Source organism: Malaclemys terrapin, chromosome 13 (genome assembly GCF_027887155.1).
Source record: "Malaclemys terrapin pileata isolate rMalTer1 chromosome 13, rMalTer1.hap1, whole genome shotgun sequence".
In the NCBI taxonomy this organism is placed as follows: Eukaryota; Metazoa; Chordata; order Testudines; family Emydidae; genus Malaclemys; species Malaclemys terrapin.
Window position 1 is genome coordinate 13,362,562 of NC_071517.1, and position 22,001 is coordinate 13,384,562.

The 22,001-nt window shown below is 53.1% G+C and overlaps 1 protein-coding gene and 1 long non-coding RNA gene across 2 annotated transcripts in view; one reads left to right on the forward strand and one right to left on the reverse strand.

Moving 5' to 3' along the window:
• The first annotated feature begins 5,264 nt into the window (after positions 1–5,264).
• LOC128848047 (uncharacterized) lies at positions 5,265–9,064 on the forward strand. The gene is made up of 3 exons (XR_008446969.1): positions 5,265–5,584; positions 6,780–6,875; positions 8,180–9,064. It is a non-coding gene; the product is annotated as an uncharacterized LOC128848047 (long non-coding RNA).
• A 699-nt stretch (positions 9,065–9,763) lies between these two features.
• The window catches only part of ACSF2 (acyl-CoA synthetase family member 2), a 52,976-nt gene continuing 40,738 nt past the window's right edge, over positions 9,764–22,001 (reverse strand). The window contains exons 11-16 of the mRNA XM_054047721.1: positions 12,870–12,977; positions 12,578–12,729; positions 11,823–11,964; positions 10,451–10,561; positions 10,099–10,167; positions 9,764–9,999 (exon numbers count right to left, since the gene is read on the reverse strand). Coding sequence (XP_053903696.1) covers positions 9,949–9,999; positions 10,099–10,167; positions 10,451–10,561; positions 11,823–11,964; positions 12,578–12,729; positions 12,870–12,977 — 633 coding nt within the window. The 3' untranslated portion in view covers positions 9,764–9,948. The remainder of the gene's footprint in view (positions 10,000–10,098; positions 10,168–10,450; positions 10,562–11,822; positions 11,965–12,577; positions 12,730–12,869; positions 12,978–22,001) is intronic.

The window sequence follows — 22,001 nt, forward strand, 5'->3', positions numbered from 1 at the left end:
TGCCCTGCACTGCCCAGCCTCCTCGGCGGCTCCGGGCAACATCTCTGGAGACACATAGGGCTGGTGTGTGCGGCACCAGAGGTGGCTCTTGGCAGTGGAGGCAGCTGCAGCTTTCGTTCGCTGAGGCACTCCCCTGGGCAGCTGGCTGAGGCACAGGGAGCCTGGGACTTTGCAGGTGGGCCATGAGTTCCCAACCCACCTTCCCCGGGGCGGGCTCTGGCTGGAGGCCCATGGCAGGTAGGGACAGAGAGACGGGTTTGTCAGAGCAGCCGCCAGCAAGAGTTGTTAGCCACATGGAGAGGCCACCAAAAAATGTGTTGTGAGAACCCCTACCCCAGCCCTTCTTTTGGCCAAGGCTGGCCTCCCTACGGTCAGTTAACAGGGCATCACCTCTTCCTCTGTCTCCTTTCCCTCGCCCCCACTTCCACCATCACCCACTGATAACGCCTCCATCTAGAGTGACCAGACATCCCGATATTATCGGGACAGTCCCGATTTTAGGGGACTTGTCCCGCGTCCCAACCTTACGTTAGTCAGGACGTCTGGTCACCCTATATGAGGGGGACCACGGCAAGCCGGCGCCACCGGCACCACTCACCTTTTCTCCCCCTAGGCCCTGGGGCAGCGCGCAGCTGAGCTCTCGGTGCGGAGGCGCCAGCCCACGGGGCCCCCGCCCAGCCGGCAGGAGCCTGCAGAGCACAGCCCTGCCCCTGCCCCGGCACACAGAGCGGCAGCGAGGAGGTCTCGCTCTGCTGTGTGCTGCAGTGGGGTGGGGCTTGTAGACTCCGCAGAGAGCCCCCCCCACCCCTGCCCCCCTCGACCCGACCCGACCCTAGGAAGGAGCCAGAGGGACTGGGAGGGACCTGCCTGCTTGATGCTTCCTGGGAGCCGCTCCAGGTAAGCACTGCTGGGCTCACCTGGCCCCCTGGCAGGTCCCTCTGGGGGGGCTCCCCTCAGCCCCACTGCCCTCAGCTCCCACCCTGACCCTGTTCCCTCTGCCTCCCCCACAGTCCCCCCTGTGCCCCCCACCCTCAATCCACTGCCCTCAGCCCCCACCCCGACCCTGTTCCCGCAGCCTCCCCCGCAGTCCCCCCTGTACCCTCACCCTCAATCCACTGCCCTCAGCCCCTCTGACCCTGTTCCCTCAGCCTCCCACACAGTCCCCCCTGTACCCCCACCCTCAATCCACTGCCCTCAGCCCCTCTGACCCTGTTCCCTCTGCCTCCCCCACAGCCCCCCTCCCCCCCCCCCCCCATGGATCATCTCACCCTGCATGGATGTGGAAATCTGTCCCGGATTCCAGGCTGTCATTAGCCTCTGGGGCAAAAGATCAGCAGAGGTTTCCAAAGGGAAGTTTACAGCCTTTGCTCAGACCCAAACATTTTCACTTAAATAAATAAATAAATAAATAAATAAATACCCAAACCCATCCTGACACCCATCTGCTCTGTCCAGATTTGCTGTCATCCCTGTTGAGGCCAAAGTGGTTTGAAAAATTAAAAATCCTTGACACCATTGTGTTGCTTCCCCCTGTGTTGCTCATTAATCTGATGGACCTGCCGATAATGAATAAAGATGAATGCCCTGGGAGCAATGTGTCAGGCAGACAGTTTGTCAAGTAGGAAAGTGAATGCTGAAGCCCCCACAAAATGCAGAGGCTTTTCTTAACCTGAGAACTGAAAAAGAGCCAGATACCCTGCATGGGTTTGAAAGACTGACCAGAGCAGCGCCAGGTTTGAAGTGACGAGGAGGGTCTGTGTCATGAAATCCGCATTTCCACTGAGGACTCTTCCATCACCAGGGTAGCGCTGGTGCAGGTCTGCCATCCTGCACAGCAATGCTGAGAGGTGCCAGTGTAGACCTGACCCACTGCCCTCAGCCCCCACCCTGACCCTGTTCCCTCAGCCTCCCCCACAGTCCCCCCTGTACCTCCCACCCTGAACCCACTGCCCTCAGTCCCTGCCCCTGTTCCAACAGCCTTCCCCACACTCCCCCTGCTCCCCCAACCCACTGCCCTCAGCCTTGCCCTACCCCAAATCTCTTCTTCAGCCTCTCCCGTCATCCCACCCCCATCGCTCCCCCTGCTGTCCCACCCCCTCAACTTCCCCCCATTCCAGTACTGCTCCCCTCTGTCTCATCCCCTCCAGACCCTGTCCCTCTCCCCAACCCCCCAATCCTCCCCAGCCCAGCCCCATTGTCTCCCCCGCCCTGCCCCACTCTACACAGCTCTCTCTACTCTGTCCCATTCATGCTCCCCTCAGCCCCTACCCTACTCCCCCCATCCCAGTCCTGTCCCATCCCCCTCAGCCCCCCTGGCTCCCCCAGTCCCAATCCTGTCCCCCTCAGTTCCTCCACCCTACTTCCCCTGGTCCATCCCCCCACACCCACTGACTTCCTCAACCTCCCTCCCCCCAATCCCATTGCCTGGACCCACCCCCATCCCACTCAGGACATGCAGGAAAAAGAAGCAATGGGCTTAAATTGTAGCAAGGGAGATTTAGGTTAGACATTAGGAAAAACTTCCTAACTGTAAAGGTAGTTAAGCACTGGACAAATTACCTAGAGAGGTTATGGAATAGCAGTCGCTGGAGTTTTTTAAGAGGTTAGACAAACACCTGTCAATGATGGTCTAGTGTTGTTATTACTCAGTCCTGCCTCAGTGCAGGGGTTTGACTAGATGACCTGTTGATGTCCCTTCCAGTCCTACATTTCTGTGATTCACACTGAATTGCCTTGTGCCACTGTCTAGTAGTAGTGGCACACAGTTCTCGGACATGCAGGTTTATAAAATTGTAGTTAATATACAGTTTAGAGCATAGCAGTTTTAAAGCTCTGCATGTTCAGACCAACTGAGCTGAAAATTGTGATCTATAGTATTCAAAACTATTAAGATGTGGGCTGAAATAAAATCAGCATGAATTGCTCAACAATATCAGTGGAATCAGCATTGCGCTGCTATATATTGTAAAACATTACAGTGAAATCTTGCAAGTATTCCATAGCACGCCGCCTTGCCCACGTGGTAAATAAGCAGAACCTCTTCCTGTTTCAACATTCTTAACTTGTATCCCAGAGCTCCTAGAAGTTGTTTTTTTTTCCGAACACTGAATACTGCTAAGTTATGAGTTTTAACAGGTTTATTTTCTTTTAAACCACAGCACTGAATGTTATTCTAAAATTGTTTTCCAAATATTCTTAAACTCCCAGTTTATCCCCCGCTGATGTTCATTGTGAAAAGTATTGCAGGTCTAATAATAATATTTGGCACTTTTGTAATTCACGGTCCAACATGTGTTTTGTGCCCTCCTCTGGTGGATTTTTAGAGGATAACTGTATAGGTACCAGCTAAGGGAGTTATATCTTGAACTCAAGTAGTAGAAGCTCATGCTTCTAAGTCTGGATGGCTCGGGTTCAATCTTTGGTGACTAGCTATGATGGAGGTTGCTACACTTATAATCCCTTTAATCAGAGGTTCTGAATATGCTTTGTTGTAGGCAGAGCTAGCCTATAGTTAAGCAACTGAAAATTTAGAATGGGAAGCGTTGAAATGTTGGGAAGCCTTATAATTTTGCCAGTCTGGAACGAACATCCCATCTGAGGGATGGGGGCGGGGAGAGAAGAGAGTGAGACAGGACCAGGAAACTGGGACAAGGAATCCAGAGTGGTAGTGGCGGGCAGTTGAAATCAAATGAGGAGCTGGGGCTGGTTAGACAGCAATAGGATAAACATAGACTGGAGGGGACGGGGAAGAAGGGTCTTTGACTACTAGAGACCACTCTGTTCAGGAGCCTGGAATAGACCCAGGATTCCTGAGTTTCACAGTTCCTCTTCTGTCAGCAGATATCTGTGAAACCCAGTGGAGTGTCTCATCCCCCTATAGAGCTGATCTATCACATATAGGATGACAACCTACTGCCTCTGCCATCACTTACTCCATTAACTCAAGTGGCAGAAGTCTGTGCAGTGGATCTAAAGGTTCATCGGTAGGGTTGGAGCCATGCGAGTTTCATGATGATTCCACATGACAGAATTTCTGGGGCAGTTCAGTTTTGATTTTTACAAAAAAACCTGGGGAAATGCATACAGAAATAGGGTGACCAGATGCCTAAATAGGGGAATCTCAAGCAGGAGTAGAGAGGTTATTTTATCTCTGTATTTGGCACTGGTGCAACCACTGCTGGAATACTGTGTCCAGTTCTAGTGTGCACAATTTAAGAAGGATATTGATAAATTGGAGAGTGTTCAGAGAAGAGTCACAAGACTGATTAAAGGATTATAAAACATGCCTTATAGTGATCGACTCAAGGCCCTCAATCTATTTAGCTTAACAAAAAGAAGGTTAAGAAGTGACTTGGTTATAGACTGTAAGTATCTACATGGGGAACAAATAGTTAATAATGGGCACTTCAGTCTAGCAGAGAAAGGTAGAGCATGAGCCAAGGGTTGGAAGTTGCAGCTAGACAAATTCAGACTGGATAGAAGGCATACCTTTTCAATGGTGAGAATAATTAACAATTAACAATATACTTAGGGTCATGGTGTTTTTCTAAAAGCTTTTTCTAAAAGCTATCCTCTAGGAATTATTTTGGGAAAGTTCTATGTCTGTGCTATACAGGCAGTGAGACCAGGTGATCACCGGATCCCTTCTGGCTTTATAATATCAGAACTAGGTACATCAATTCACATGCAAAATTCTCATTGAATTCAATAGGTGTCCTTGCCCTGTGGCTTGTGGTGCGGGCTGCAGCAGGGGCCGTACAACCCCTCTCACAGCTTCCTAGGGCCCCCTCTCATGGCTCTGTGCACCTGTGTCTGTCATTGTCGTCCTCTCCCCTCCCGCCGCCCCGCTTGTCCAATGTGTCCTGATATTTCACTCTTGCAGTCTGGTCACCCTACCTCCATCGGGCAGTGGAGTATCCCACTGGTGCCCGTCCATGGGGTGCTGCTAATCCCGTTAGCTCACCTCCCACCCTTCACCAGCCACCGGGGTAGCCCTAGCGTGACCAGATGTCCCAAATCCGATATTGGGGGCTTTGTGTTACAGACGCAACTATACCCCCTCCCATGAAAAAAAGGGTCCAGAATTTTCACACTTGCTATCTGGTGACTCCAGGTAGCCCCAGCCCCTGACCCCTGCTCCCCTAGTCACTGAGTATCTCTGCTTCTGCCCTCAGTTGCACCCAGGACATTTCACCCTGACTCAAGGGAGCCTGGTGTGAGGAAGTTTCCCAGCCCCCAAGGCAGCTGTGTCATATCCTTTCCACAGCGCTAGCTCAAGGAGTTGTGCGGTTGTTTTTAGGGCTTGTTCTCTTCATAGCTCTGGAGAAATTAATTATTGCTGCGGAAGAGGGGAAAAAACACTTGAAAAAGAGAAGTTGCAGCAGGATCAGCTCCGGATGCCTTCCGGTCTCTCTGTGATGTGACACGTCCGTCTTTGACTCAGCCTGAAACTGCTGAGGCCAGCTTGGAATTTCCTCCTGCGGGGTTAGCTCTATAAAAAGAAAAGATGCACCAAACAGCTGGAAAGGGCGAGAGAGAGGAGACAGCAGCGCTTCAGCCTGAGAGCTTTGTTGCTTCCCGCCAGGTGAGTGTATGCTGAGAACTGGGCTCTGACCCCCGGCGGGAGAGGGAGACGGTGCAGGGAGGACAGGAACCAGTGCACTCTCCTGGAGTTTGGTAGTCTCGGTGTGCTCACACAGCGGGGCAGCTGCTGGATGGGGAGGGGATCTGGAGATGGGTAACGGCACACACAGCCTTCCGCTCTAGGCCCTGGGTTCAGATCCAGCTCAGAGGATTAGTGACCAAACGCTACTCCCGTATGGTGGCTGGCGGGAGGCCTATGTGGAAGGAGCGAGTGGGCTCTGTCCGGTGTCCACTTCAAAGGAAACAGCTTCACAACTGGCAAGGACGGCTGCTGTTGAATTGCTGATGGCGTGAGGATCTGGGTCCCAAACCCAGGTGGCTGCTGCATCCGTCCCACTGCTCAATAGCTCTGCTAGTGACTGGAGAACTGGGAGGCCTAAGGCCTTATGCTCCACTAACGATCCCCCCATCCCCAGAAGCTGAGTGGAGGATTGGGTCGGGTGCGCTAGTTATGCCAGAGACAGAGCAAGTTGTCTGCAACTGGGAGAATTCCTAGCTGGCTGCTCCATCAGCCCCTGCCTACGGTGCCGGACTCCTGAGCTCTGCCTTCCCAACTTGTCCCTGGTTCTCTGCCATGCTCTTGGTTCTTGCCTTCCCTGTCCCTGGACTCTGAATAGCCGAGCCCACCTCTGACCTTTGCCTTGCCTCCCGCCACTGGCTCCTGCTCTGACTGCCCCAGTCATGGTCAAGGGCCAGGGACTAGGACCTAGAGGTGGGCAGAGAGAGGCCCATTGGGAAGATGCTATGGGAGGGCAGGCATTGCTGCTGCCCACTCTGGAGCTGGTCTGTAGGTAAAGAGAACTTCCATGTCTGGGTCTACCAGGCTGGCACTACAGCCACATAAACCCTGAGGTCCCCTTGCTGGAATACCTGAGCACAGATCACATGGCTCCATCTCGTGGGAGAAGAACAGTGTGCCAGTGAGGGGGGGTTGCTAGATGTTGGCTTCAGCTAGAACTCACGCAAACTGGCACCATGTTACTGAGGCTCCTGGCAATGCCGCTCTGCTGCATAGATATGAAGGCCTGTTTGAGATGTCCCAGGCTACGGGGAGAGAAGTGTGTGTGGGGTGGGTAGCAGGTTTTACAGGTTGCTGGTTTGCCGATTGTAATCAATTATTGATGTATTTATTGCAGGGTAACACAATGGTTCCTCGTATTCCTTCTTATCAATGCCTGGATGATCTTTTCTACCGTTTTGTTCCATCAATCACCAGGGGGTGCACTAGCCTAGTGAGTATACAGCGCGCTTCCATCAAACACGAGAACTGTGCCAAATGCACTGCGATGAAAGGGGTACTGGGGAGCACTCCTCTCATGAGCTACCTCCTTCCCCACCACCGTGTTCACACTGTGAGAAGTGTGATTTCCTTTGATTGTTTGCACTGTTGGTGTCATCGTGTTGGGCCCGGGATATTCAAGAGACAAGGTGGGTGAGGGAATATCTTTTACTGGACCAACTTCTCAACAGTTTGTCTCTTTCACCAACAGAAATTGGTCCAGTGAAAGATTAAATTAGCTCACCTCCCTTCTCTCTGTTTCCTTTGATGGCAGGACTGTAGATCTGCCCTATCTTTGCTAGGATGTTATTGATTCTGAGTCATTACCATCCTGGGTTATACTCAGCCCCCTCTGTGTAACACACACCCAGGGCAATGAGTTCTCTGCGCCTACCACAGGAACGGTCTGACTTAGGAACTAGGAATAAAGGAGAAGTCCATCTCCGCAACCAACACCACTGTCACAGGTTCAGTGGGGGAGACTATTCAAAGCTCCTTGCCCCACAGGTGAAGGGAGTGCATGCTGCACGTCAGCGCTCCCTGCTGGCCAAGGAATGCAGCAACAAGAGCAGGCTGGAAATGGCACATGTTCCACCTCCAGTTAAATGGGTGGAAACCAGGGCCGGCTCCAGGCACCAGCCAACCAATCACGTGCTTGGGGCGGCACCTTATAAGGGGCGGCCAATGTTGGGGTGGCGGGGGGTGCTCGCGGTGTTTTTGTTCGCGGGGCGGCGCTCGAGGTTTTTTTTTGTTTTGTTTTGGTGGCGCGGCGCTGGGGGGGCGGGGGCTTCGGCAGCGCGCCGCAGCGCTGGGGGGGGGGGGGGGGTTGGACGGCCTGGCTCGGCGCGGGGCTCCGGGGATTTGGGCAGCCCGGTGCAGCGCGGTGCTCCGGGGGTTTGGGCGGCCCAGCGAGGTGCTCCGAGGGTTTGGGCGGCCCGGCGAGGCGCTTGGGTGGGGGCAGGGGTTTCGGCGGCCCGGCGCAGCACTGGGGGGGTGGGGGGGTCGGCGGCACAGCACTCGGGGGGGGGGGTGTTAGGGCAGGGCGGTGCTCTTCTTTTTTGCCTGGGGCGGCAAAAAAGTTAGAGCTGTCCCTGGTGGAAACACCCACCAATAAATAGTGTTTATTTATTGGTGGGTGTCTCCACCCATCTCTCACCCATATACATATCACACACTCACATGCACCACTAGACCCACAGCACTGCCAGTCCAAAGCTTCTGGGTTTGAAACAAAGTGTCATATTTGTTTTCTTTCAGATGAAAAGCAAGAACCTCAGATATTTAATTCTGGGGATCTGCTTCCATGGGTAGAGCCCACTTTACAGCTGTGAGACTTAAGACCCCTGGGAAACAAATGAAGGATCCACTGACCCATCTCCCTTCTCCTGCTCTCGCTGCTCCTCCCTGCGTGTGTGTCTCTGACATTGGACTGGGGAGAAAGAAGAGGTTAGATTATCCTTGCCCCCTAGCAGAGTGCTTGGGCATTGGGTAGGCCAGTTCCAACAGGCATTAGCTTTGCCCCATCCATCCCTGCAGTCGGAGCAAGAGACTGCACCTTACAACCAGCAGCGGCTCCGGACTTCTACACATTCCGTAAGAAACGGGAACTGCGAGGGGCTGGCCCAGAGGCTCCCTCCTGTGACCAAATCCAGCAGTTCTGCAGTGGAAAAGCGAGCGGAAATGCCTCAACTTTAACAGCAAAGAGAACTCGGGGTCCTTTCTGGAGCATGGTTTTCTCCACTCTACGATTCAGTGTGCTCCAGGTCCTGGGAGGAGTTCAAGGATGGCCCTAGCAGAGCTCTTTAGAAAGTGTTATGAATCCATACGGCTCTGCCACAGCACACACCCGGCAAGCAGCAGGGAGAAGGGAAGGCCAGTGGTGCAGGATCATCGTCATCGGTCGTCTATCTGATCTCCAGCTGGAGTGGGACATTGTGCACGGAGCGGAAGAGGAGCTTCGGCCCGCTGCCCCTCTGCTCAGTGTTTCATGGTTGGGAGGCGCCAAATAACTCCCGTAAAACCACCGTCCCGGGCACGCTCTGTCTCGTGCTTCCGACGGGATGGATCTTTTGGCATTTCTGTACCGTATCTAATGAGCTTCCTTTCCAGGCAGAAATAAACGGTTGTGAGATCGAATTGAGTTTCATGTCACTTCAAAACACCCAGGGGAGGGCTGGGAACAGAAACAGTCCTCTGACTCCATCCCTTCCATTCAGCTGCAGGGAATGGGGCCCTAATCCTCCCACGTAGGTCAGCTCCTAACCCACACTGAGTTCAATGGAGGTTAGGAGTCTAAATACCTCGGAGGCTCGGGCCCCGTTTGCTATTCAAGAGGACATCCCCTGAGCGCCGAGGAAGGGCAGAAGGAGGCAGAACTTGGCTGGCTCTTCCTAAAGCCCTTTCTCCTGATTCAGATCCTCACTCTTTGGACAGCAGCAGGTACAGGGCAGCATCATATCACCCAGGAAATCTAGTCCCACCTTCCTTCCGAGTGACGCAGCTACCCTGGGTTTTTTTTTGCCAGGGAATTGAAGGATAGGTGGCCTACAACAGCCTCAGGCCCTTATGGGGCAGAACCTTTTAAATATTTAAACATGAATCATTTGTATTTCTCTAGCCCTGCCCACCGCAGGATCTCAAAGCACTTTGCAGCCCCCTGGAAGGTAGGGAAGACTCATCATGAGACATACACAGATTACAGAGTCCTGCAGAGGCCATATCAAAGGAGTGGCAGTCAGGAGTAGAACCTAGTCACCTGGATTCCCCCTCCTTTGGTCTACCCTCCATCCTTCCTCCCCCCACTGTTCTGATTCTTTATGAAAAACTCTCAGTTGGAAAAAGAAGGGTTTTCTTTGTTTTAATTGACAGCATCACCAGGCTGACTTCAGGTAGCCAGCCGTATAACGGGGTGGTGGGGGCAGGGAACCAGCTCCCAGCTGCTGTTCTTGGCTTGGTGTGGTTGCAGAGACATCAGACTGGCCGAGGTGGATCCATTCGTGCTTCTCTTCGATCCTCCACCTTTGTGTTCAGAACAGAAGTTGCTTCTCCATCTGCTCTCTCAACTTGTATTTCTGAATCTGGAGTTGGAGCATGGAGGAGAGAGAGTCAGAGGAGAGACAGCCAGGGGAAGCTAGTCCCCAGCGCCCCAGCACCCTGGTCCATGGGCTGTCCCTTACCTTCCCTGAGACGGTGAGTGGATATTTCTTCATGAACACTATGTACCGAGGGATCTTGAAGTGAGAGATCTGAAAAGAGAGAGCCAACAGCTACAGCCTGAAAGTAACAGCAGACAGGGCATCGTCTATCACCCCTGGTTACAAAGGGCAGCGTTATGGCAGTCACTGCTCATGTCAGGAATACATGGGACCGGTTTCAGGCCCGATCCCCAGTGGCTGTAGAGGACTTCACTGACTTCCATGGAACTGAGGTGATTTACACCAACTGGGGATCAGGCCCTTAATATGCGGAGTTACTGAGAAAAGCAAAGCAAACGTGGGCAGGGCCTGGGAATGGATGGGGAGATCCTACCTTCCCTTTGCAGAAGGCTTTAATTTCCTCCGCCGTGCATTCCTGCCCGGCCTTCACTCTGATGCAGGCACAGATCTCTTCTCCCATTCGCGGGTCCTTCACGCCAATCACCTGGTTTGGAGGGAGGGAGGAACACATCAGTTCTAGGAAGTGCTCTTCTCCCAAGAGTCATCTGGTCCCTTCCCTTCCCTAATGGATGCTCCTTATCCCTCCCTCGGGTCAGTGATCTGTCCCCACCCTCGGCCCTCACTTTGTTTTCCTGGCTGAGGCACTGTGCTCCAGTCATTAGAAAAGTGGACTCAGAGCAAGGCCTTCTGGGTTCTATTCCCAGGCCTTGGGCAACCTTCTCTGTACCTCCATTTCCCCACGTGTAAAATGGGTTCCCTGCCTCAGAGGGACAGCTGTGAGGCTTAATTAATTGGAGTGCTTTGAGATCCTCAGATAAAAGGGGTCACAGAAGGGCAAAGCTTATTAGCTCTGTTCCCTACCCCCGTACACACTCCCCAACAAAACCCTATCATGGCTAAGGTTACAGACCCACTCCGTACCGAGCTAGGAAGGTCAGATCATTCCACATAGGAGCTGGATTTCCCCTAAGTGATTCCCCTCAAGTTTGGTTGCACAATTTCCCTGTCTTCCCTCCCACCATTCACCATCCCAAGCCAACATCCTGAAATTCCAGACACACAGAGATTGTGCCGACTCCCAAGGCAGTGACCCAAAGCCCCAGAAAGTGCAGCCCTTCCGTATTGGGGTTACTGCACTGAGATGCTGGAGCAAACGCAGCAGTAATTAAAGAACTGGATTATTTATGGGTTAAACAACAACCGGTCGTGCAGCCAGCACACCCAGGTGTGGTTTGTCATGAGAACTGGATGATGTTCCCAGCAGTTTGGGAGCAGCTGGTTAGAGCTGCATCCTACTTCTTACTGGCTAGACAATGGAACCCTCCGTGCAACTCCTCCCCGCAGTGACTCAGCACAGGAAGTGAGTCCATTCTGATTTCTAGGTTCATAATTTGTGGTTAATGATAACGTGCCCTTCTGTAAGGCCTTCCCTCGGCGGATTTCACAGCACTTTCCAGATGGCTGTGAGCTTAGAATGTGAGGAAAGGAAGAGTTACTCTCCTGCTTGGCAGACAGGAAATTGGAGCGCAGGGATTTTGCCCAAGCTTCCAATGAGGAGGTGACAAAGACAGGAACCAAACTCAGGAGCTCTACTCTCACTCTTGGATTTTAAGCACAAAGTCATCCTCCCCCTGTATTCGAGATCGCCAGCTAGGTGAAAAGCTGAGCATGGATGAAAGCAAACAGGCTCCTGACAAATGTCCTGGATGGCAGCATGCCCGTTACCCCCACCCCACCATGCTCACCTGCACCTCCTCAATCTTGGGGTGGGTGTGTAGAAACTGCTCGAGTTCTGCTGGGTAAATGTTCTCCCCTCCACGGATAATCATGTCCTTGCAACGACCTACAATTTTGCAGTAGCCGTGCTTGTCCAGGACAGCAATGTCCCTGAAACAACACCCGAGTCAACTCCATAGCCCTCGGTCCAGATCTCCCAGCTGGCTGGAGAATGGCTCATCCATCCAATCAGACCAGAGGGAGTCTTCCCACTGGCATGTTTAGAGCCTACAGCTCTTAATCCTGACCAGCAGGAGGTTAGACTTTCCACCATCCAGTTCGTAGAGGATGCACCAAGAGGAGATTCTCATGCAGGGATCAAAGGGTTCCCAATAACTCTTACTTCCAGGAACCTGCATCAGAACTCAGTCTAACCGGGAATTCCTTTCATTCCCCTCCCTTTCTCTACGTTCCCCACCCCCATCCGCACCTGGTTATTTCATGGGGACCGTGCAAAGATCCATCTAGCGCAGGGTCCTGTCTCCAGTAGTGGTTTGTACTAAATGCTATGGGCCAAATTCTGCCCAGGTGTAAACTGGTCCGACTCCACTGAAGTTCATGGATTTGGCCATGCTGCCACTAGGGCGGATTCTGGCCTGTTACTAGAAGTTCTTGCTTCCCACTCGGACACATCCATTCTCAGCCAATGCCATATACCTGCGCCCTCCCTCCAGAACAGAGGTAAAAGGGGAAAGAGCGGATTCTATATAGTTCCCAAACTCACCCAGTCTTGTACCATCTGTCATCCGTGATCACTTCGTTGGTTCTGGCGGGGTCTTCCCAGTAGCCCAGCATGACGCAGTAGCCTCGAATCTGGAGTTCCCCGGGGCTGTTCAGAGCGGCAATCTCCCCGGTTTCAGGATCCTCAATCTTTGCCTGCAACACAAGAGAGCCAGGCTCTTCAGGCACAGTGCAAGCCCCATGCTGGCTGCAGCTCAAGGAGTGAGGAAGGGCAACAGCAGCGGTGCTCTGCTGGGGACTGTAAAGCTAGGGTAGGTGGGGAAGATAAAGTTCACCTCTGTGTGGGGGAAGATGCACCCCACCGTCTCAGTTCTCTGGGAGATGTTGTCCTGTGGGAATCCCATGAAGGTGACAGGGCTGTTCTCTGTGGTCCCATAGGCAACCTGCAAACACACAGGTGGGGGGGATATGCATCAGGGACTCTGCTGGGAAACAGAAACAGCCAAGTTCTACTGCGAAGGTGGAGGAAACTAGCAGTCAGTACAGGGGAAGACATTGGGGATGCAGGAGTTCTTCGCAAGTCATGGGTCACCAGGCGAATGCTCCCATCTTCAGGTGTACATCAGGGCAGCTCCAGATATTACTACCACCGAAGACAGTACTGAAAAGCTCCCCCCAGGAGACAAGAGGACAAAGAACAATGAGACTGGACCCACCTGCCATGGTCCTGCTTCTGCTCCCCCACAGCAACCCTACCAATGTTCAAAACCTCCCTATCTCCCAAGACCTGCTGGAACGTCAGTGACTCTCACAACTCACTTGCCTTTCATGCAGGATCACAGATGCTGCCTCCCCACCTTCTGGTCTCACATGGTCTTTCCTGCCTCTGCTACTTCTCACAAAGCCCTGTTCTGTTTGCTCCCTGCTATCCCTGTCTGACCTGAGACTCCTGTCCCCAAGCTTCTCTCTCTGCTTGTGTCCCCATGACCATCTACTCTCGCTGTGCAGGATTCACCTTGAATCTGCCATGCAACATAATACACTTTGGACACCACTCCCTGGCACCTGGGAAGAGTTTGCCCTGAAAGAGTCCCAGGCCAGGTCCCTGTTGGTAACAACCACACTCTCAGTCTGTCAGCACAAAGGTTTACTTCAATCCTTCTGTGCATGGACATCAGCATCCCTGGCCCCCTAATCAAGGCATCAGGAGACAGCCTGGAACTCTCAGTGCAGCTGCATTTGCAAACATAAAGCATCCCAGTGGGGCAGACCCACCGTGCTATGACAAGGGCCCCTAGAAAGCTAACCTAGCTGTGGGTTCTGACACCCTTGTTGATCCCTTTCCTTCCATCAAGGAAAACTCCAGCTTTATTGTTCATCTCAACAGTTTGTACATTTGCAAGGTCAGAAGCTCCTATCACCAGGAATAAACTGTGAAAGGTACATCTGTGAAGCTTTGAATAACATTTGGCATTTCAGATCTTGTGGGTGGCTCTTGTGTCTCCAGCTACAGAGACCCCCTTAAATTATAGCATTGAGATGCGACAATGAGCTCCATATTGGAGCTTTACTGATTTCCTTTGGTGCTGTGCTCCTCTAATGGTGGGTGGGCTACATGTAGCGATTGATAAGCCTGCTACAGCCTTTGCGAACAGACCCAGTCCTGGCAGTGGAGGATCATGGCATTCGATCCAGCGGTCCCAGGTTTGATAGCCACTGTTGACACCCCTCCCAAGGGCACGGTGTAGCTTCTGCACTGCATGGGTCTCCACACAGCACTCACTCACCTTCCAGGCCACCATTTGCACAAGGAATTTGAGATGCCTTGTTTTGGGGCGGTCCAACTGGAGATGCCTTAAATGGGCCTGTGTTTTGGAGGGTAAGCGCTCAGCCCTTTCTGAAAATCAGGAGTTTTTAAGGTGACTCAGGTTGGGCACCCGACCACTAGTCGTTTTTGAACACTGTGTGCAGAGGTCAGTGTAACATCTGGGATGGATTCTCCAGGGGAAGCCTTTTCTTTAGGTGCAATGTGGAGGGGATTGTCTCCCGGACATTGCAGTGGCCATCCTGCTGAAAAGTGCAGCCCAGAAACCCAATGGGAGCAACTGTGAACATCCCCTTTCCTGCCAGACCTAACCATGGTTTAACAGCCAGGAAGAAATCTGCAACGCTGAATGGTTAACAAGGACTTCTCTCCCACCCACTAGATGCGAGAGCTCTTTGGCTGGACCTGCGCCCCATTTTACTAATAAGACATAAAACCAAGGTCTTCAATGCTTATTGAAAGCCCCACTGCACTCTCTGGTAAGGGCTGGGGTATTAGTCCAAGAGTCCCGGCCAAATTCTGGAACACTACTTTCTGCCTCCCTAACCCCCCTGCAATTTCAATTGGATACAACAGAGCACCTGGCCCCAGTGCCAGGTGTTGCCAGGAGTGGAGTGCTGCCCCATTCCCTTCTACGTGTCTGGGAACCCGCTCTGTGTTCGAGCTCAGAGGCGTGCACGCTCCAAGCGCTCGGCTCGCCAGGCTCTAGCCCAGGGGTCTCAAAGTGCGGGGTCGGGACCCCTCGGGGGTCACGAGGTTATTACATGGGCGATTGTGAGCTGTCAGCCTCCAGCATTTATAATGGTGTTAAATATAGTTAAAAGTGTTTTTAATGTATAAGGGGGGTTGGACTCAGAGCCTTGCTACGTGAAAGGGGTCACAAGTACAAAAGTTTGAGAACCACTGCTCTAGCCTACAGGCTTCAGAGCCTGCCCGAATGTCCACACGACTGATTTTAGCACTGTTGCGTGAGCCCCCAAGCCTGGAGTCTGTAGACTCACTGCTGTGGGTTACTGCTCACTGTGGGGGTGCTGCCCGTGAGTCAGAGAGATCGCTTTAGAAACCCAAGGTGTAAATCCCCTGGTCACAGTGCTTAAAGCTACCAAAGATAAACCAGCAGTTCTCAACTCAGCCCCTCGGGGCAATCAAGTGCCAGGGTACTAGGAGTCTCGGAGACCCCTCACACTGTCCCTCTGCCTTTAGGCTGCTGCCCTCTAACCTCCTGTTGTGGCTGCTGGCCAGGTACAGAGGTGTTTCTGTCCAGCTCTCAGCCTTCCCATCCCACCTGCCCGGCTGCCTGAGGCCAGGCCTTGTCCCCACAGCCAGCTACCAGGCTGGTGTTCAGGGCCTGCTGCTTCTGTTCTCACCCAGCTTCCAGCTTCCCCAGAACTTGGTCCCCTCTGACCTCAGGTAGCTCTTTCCCTGCCTGTACTCTGGGGATTATGGAACCTTCTGCTGCAGACCAAGTAGGGAATAACACAGTGCCTGTTAATGAGCCAGCAGGTTCATTGCAATATCCTTTACTTTCTTTCCCAAACTGTTGTGGCGTGGTTGCTGTAGGCAGTCAAACAGCTGCTGTGTTCCACCCCAGAGGTGGCTGCATGTCATTGGTGGAAAAAAATGATACTTGTATAAAAGACATATGTCAATTTAGGTTTGAAGACGTCCTTAGGGATTTATAGATTTTTCAATGCTAGAAGAGACTCCTAGGATAATCTAGTCTGACCTCCTGCATAACCCAGGCCAGAGAACCTCACCCAGTAATGTTTGCATCAAGCCCATAACTTCTGTTTGAGCTAGAGCATCTCTAATCTTGACTGAAAGTCTTCAAGCGATAGAGAAGTCACCTTGTCCCTAGAATCCTTTGCCTTGAAGGGAGCTATAGCGAATACAATAATATAGCTGATCGTAAACCCTGGTAGGGCTGCATGGGACCCATCAGCCTTCAGCAACCTGATCACCCCCTGGATTAGCTCAGAAATGCTAAGTGTCATTTTAAAATTACAGCTTCTCTGTGAATTCTGAGTCTTCGCCTAAACTGGGAATGAAAACTACTGTACCTTAGCAGAACGGTGCAGTGTTTTGTTTTAAACAGGGTTTACAAACATTTCCAGCTAACACTGTATAAATATTGGCCAGTGTGGATCAGGCAACACTGTTTAAAAAATAATAAACCCTGCTCCAGTCTCAGCAGTGAACATTTGAGAGGCAGAGTGGTCCAGTGCATAGAACTGGGAGTCAGGATGCCTGGGTTCTTTTCCCGGCTGGGCACATCAAGTCACATTGGGCATATCAAGTCACCTATTTGTGCCTCAGTTTACCCATCTGTACAATGGGGATAAAAACACTCACTCCCTTTTGGCATCAAATGATGCTGATAGGTTGCAAGTACAGGGCCTGATTCATCATTGTGTTACTCAAAATGGAGTTCCATTGGGGTAGGTCTGGAGTAGAGATCAGGGCCCTAGAGCACCAGGGGGTCCTCAGATAACAGTACTCTGTAATTGCAACCTATTATTCTATTGGTTGGGGGCAAGTGGAGGGACAAAACCATTGTGCTCCCCCAGCTGGCTCTGCAGCAGTTACACAATAGTGCTGGGGCTGCACGACGATATCGGGACACCAACAGAACGCCAAAGACATGCTCGTTTCAGTTCCCTTAGCAACACAGGGAGAAACCACCATCTTGGCCCCAGAGAGAAGGGAGGAATTGGCTGAGAAAAGTAGTGATTTTCAGGCGGCAAAGAGGGTGTAACAAACAACAGAAAGTCAAACAACAAACCAAAGGAAGTGCTGAGGGCTCTCATGCTGGCTCTGCCAGTCCAGCCCCCGGCGACCCAGAGGATGGATTTCATTATCCTAAATCAATGCCAGATGTTTTGTCTAGCTCTGAAGATCTCAACTGAAGTCGATTCCAGACCCTCCCTTGGCAGCTAGCTCCAAACGGTCCTTAACTCATCATCCTTCTTGTCTCATTCAAATGTTCACTGGGGAGATGGAACCTAGCTCTGTTGGCCTCGGCACTGGGCATAGCTGAGCTCTGCGGAGTTGCCTCTCCATCCCAAATTTTAAATCCAGGTCGATTTTACTGCCCCACAATGACTTCGGGATATGTTCCAACTTGCATTTCACTGTGATGTCGTTAGCTGCCAGAGCGACACTGGCATCTCTATGCCGCAACATCAGGGAGCAAACAAGTTTGCCTTGTAGGACAATTCTCCAAAGGTGGCCATATTCCCGGAGATCCCACCCATCCAGATAGTCACAAGACAGTTCCAGTCTGAGCCAGCGCAAAGAATCCCCCAAATAGCCAATGCAACGTCCTCGCTGTGGCATAACCGCGTTGCCCCAGAGCAGCCGTTTCAAAACCAGCAACCAAACCAGCCTGGCAGACTCAACACAGGCGATTGCTGCTTTCCTGCATTGCTGAAAATCAACCTCCTGTTATTTTACAGTCAGGACAAACTGCTCCTGGTGGTTTGGAGTTCAAGCTGTTTCTCTTCTTTCCAGGCCAATTAGCATTCTTGAGGCTCGTAAGAATTTCTCCAGCCTGGCGAGAGTTTCAGAAAGTCCCGCTCACTGGCCAGCAATGAGGCATGTGACAGTTACTTGGTATTTTATCCACACCTTGAAAAATGCCTTCACTATGCAACTAACCCATTGACCTGCCAGGGGGAGAGGACAACCCGGGGTGGGGGGAATACAACGCACAGTGAGGGAGAGAAAGCACAGAGAGACTGAGGGGGACAGAAAAGCCCAAGAGAAACCCCTTGGCTTGGAAGGTATCTGAAGGCTGCCTGGATAGCCTGAAGGCCACCCACCATTCGGATCCATTTCTCCTTCCCCCTTCTGCACAGCTCAGCGAAGAGGGCTGGGGGCGGGGAAGAGGAGACTTTGGTCCAGGACACCCAGTTAGATCCCTGCTCTCGAGAGCTTTAACCCCACTCCCATTCCTGGGGGCTTTTGGGTCACATTCAGGAATGGAAAGGGGAGGATTTTGGCCATCAGAGGCTAGAGGAGGTTGAGGGTTGTGGCAAGGGGACAATGGGGCACTCAGGGTGGGGAGAGCAGCACGGGAGAAGATATTCTATTCAGAAGTGGGAGACCCCCCCCACAACATCTCTGAGGTCCAGGCTGACTAGCACGCAGGTGCATGGTGGGGTGAAGGATGGAGCGAGAGCTGGGTGGGGGGCTTCAGTGGGCCAGGCAGGGAGCATCAGGGAGCTGTGGAGAAGAGAAGCCGGGGATCAGAGAGGAAGGCAGCTGGGCGGGTGGAAGATGCCAGCAGGAAGCTGAGCTGGCAGAGTGTGGGTGGATGGGGTGTGGGAAGGATGCTGCTTTGCCTACAGCCACCAGAAAGGAGCAGTCTCGTGGTGGCTGGCCACTAAGTGCAGGGCGGGGAGCTCTCTGATAGGGAGCAGGCATTTGAGGGTGCCCGACACAGGCCCAGAGCCCTAGGCACTGCAATGAGGAGTGCCCGACACAGGGCCCGAGCCCTAGGCACTGCAGTGAGGAGTGCCCGACGCAGGCCCCGATCCCTAGGCACTGCAGTGAGGGGTGCCCGACGCAGGCCCCAAGCCCTAGACACTGCAATGAGGGGTCCCCGACGCAGGCCCCAAGCCCTAGGCACTGCAATGAGGGGTCCCCGACGCAGGCCCCAAGCCCTAGGCACTGCAGTGAGGGGTGCCCAACACAAGCCCTAGGCACTGCAATGAGGGGTCCCCGACGCAGGCCCCAAGCCCTAGGCACTGCAGTGAGGGGTGCCCAACACAAGCCCTAGGCACTGCTATGAGGGGTCCCCGACGCAGGCCCCAAGCCCTAGGCACTGCAGTGAGGGGTGCCCAACACAAGCCCTAGGCACTGCTATGAGGGGTCCCCGACGCAGGCCCCAAGCCCTAGGCACTGCAGTGAGGGGTGCCCGACACAGGGCCCGAGCCCTAGGCACTGCAGTGAGGAATGCCCGACGCAGGCCCCGATCCCTAGGCACTGCAATGAGGGGTGCCCGACACAAGCCCTAGGCACTGCTATGAGGGGTCCCCAACGCAGGCCCCAAGCCCAAGGCACTGCAGTGAGGGGTGCCCGGCTTTGGGTTCTAGATACGGTCGTGGCGGGCGCCCACAAATACCCCAGACAAACACCCTGCTGGATTCTGAACCTGTGAGTGCTGAAGGCCCCTGGAGCCGAAGCTCAAGCATCACTAAGGGCGAGGTTCTTCCCCAGGCTGGCGGAGGGCTCCGCAGCACCGGGGTCACTAAGCAGAATTCTGGCTGATGGAGCCAGAACTGCCCCAAGAAGCTCCCAGACAGCACACACTGTACTGCTCTGCAGCAGGTGCACCATACGCCCTGCTCCATCGCTTGCCCAGTCTCCTGGCCTTTGCAGAGGGGAGGGGAAGCCATAGCCCTGCTCTCTCTCGCCACTGTGCAGGGGTGTAAAGTGGGGGAGGAACCCCCTGTGCATCAACACAGAGGCTGGCAAGAATCTGGCCCTATGCTATTCCCTCCAGCTAAGACAGAGGGCCTTGCCTCACATCCCTCTTACACCAGAGTAATCCTACTGGTGTCAGCAGAGTTATTCCTGATTTACACCAGCGTGAACGCAGACTCAGAGCCGAATTCACACAGGAGACACTGGCTTACGGGACAATGAGCTCTTTTAGTGTGGGATGTTTCAAGTGCATCAAGTTCTACGCAGGAAGACACGCTAATAAAAATAAAGCATGGCGGGGAGGGGACACAACTGTCTCCTTGAGCTAAAACAAGACACCAGAACAGCCCTGCCCTGAGACACCAGAGAAAAACCTTAAATCTATATTTACCCTGTTTTTAAAAGCTGTGTATTTACTGGCTTAGCCCACAAATGCCTCTGCGGAGAAGCAGAGGAGAGTCACACATTCGTCAATTACTAGGCACCGGATTCACGCTCTTTGTAGAACAGCAAATGTTTGCAGAACTGTTAAGCAATTAAGCAAGAGGGGAGTGCGGGTTCTGAGTTGTCCCAGCAGCGCCAGTCCTGGGGGATCTCCGAGGGCCAGGGGTGAACAGGGACCCCAGCAAAAGGAACACTAAACACTAGACCCGTTGTCACCACCACACCGCATGCCACCCATGAGACACTGGCATGCACCAGACAAGCTGTGAACTTCTGGGGCTCATTGCCCGTTTGCTGCCCAGTCCTTACTCATCCCCAGTCAAGGGCTGTGAAATTCAATGAGTAAATCCCAGCTCCTGCCTGCCGGGCTGCAAGACACTCAAATACAAACAGCTGGGAGCCTGGGCCCCTCCCAGCAGCTGGGCACGGTGCCAGCTTGCGCAGGACGCCAACCTGCTCCCAGGCTCCCGCAGGAATCTGCTCACTGAAGCAGGGGAGTCAAAAACATTAGCAGAAAGAATTTTCCTTTTATTAAACTTTTATATGCATTGGAGTGGAACGTGAGACCAGACTCCGTTCCCCTGACGGCAGTGGCCAGGCCCTGTCCCGCAGTAGTAGGTGTGTTCCGACTGGAAGGCACACGGCATAGATTTAACCTCTGCTGGGCCAAATGGGCTGTATGAGGTGTGCCCAGCACCGCGAGACCCTCTCTGGGGAGGAAATAAACCCTGCCAGCCAGTCCCCTTGCATCTGCATTACTGCCTGGCCCATTGCATTCAGGGCCCCACTGTGCTAGGCCAGTGCCAAGCCTCGAGTGTGACCCCCCTTATACATTTAAAACACTTTTTTATATATTTAACACCATTATAAATGCTGGAGGCAAAGCAGGGTTTGGGGTGACGGTTGACAGCTCGCGACCCCCTGAGGGGTCCTGACCCCCAGTTTGAGAACCCCTGTGCTAGGTGCTGTACACATACAGAAGGAGAGGCAGTCCCTGCCTCAAAGTGCGTCCAATCTAAAGAGACAAGATGGACACTGGGTATGTTTACACTGCAATGAGAAGTGGGTGTTCTTAACTCAGGTTAAAACAGCCGCGAAGACACAGTGACTCGGCCCTGAACTCAGGTTAGCAGCTCGAGTTCAAACCCACAGAGCTACTAACCTGAGTTAGACGGCGAGCTGCCAGGTCTTCGCTGCTATTTTAACCCAAGTTAACTAACCTGAGTTAAGAACACGCCTTCGTTTGCAGTGCACACACCCACGGGGTGGGAGAAAGGACGGACTAGCCCAATGGTACAGATGGGGAACTGAGGCACAGGGAGAATGAACGTCTTGCCCGAGGTCACACAGGGAGTCTGTGGCAGAGCCAGGAACCAAACCCGGGTCTCCTGAGACCCAGTCCAGTGCCTGAACCCCATAATTATTTATTTCCATCGATGCATTCCACCCCTGCTCTGGGCGCCTCTCACGAGACATTACAAAATATAAAGCACATAAATAGCCTACTGGATTTGCAGCTATCCCCATCCCGCCCCCCAAACACTGTCATCACCCCCTCCCAGAAGACAGTGGAAACAGACGGCGCTTTGCAGTGTCCACTAGACTGAGCAACAGAGATTCAGGTTCACTGGGACAGGGATGTGAGCACATTCCAAAGCAGGGGCCCCACATGAAGAACACCCCCCTCCCCCCGCGGCTCAAAAGCAGCACCTCAAACTCCCCTGGAAGTGAGTGCAGGAGGGGTGCGGCGGGGGTTGGGGTGCAGGGAGGG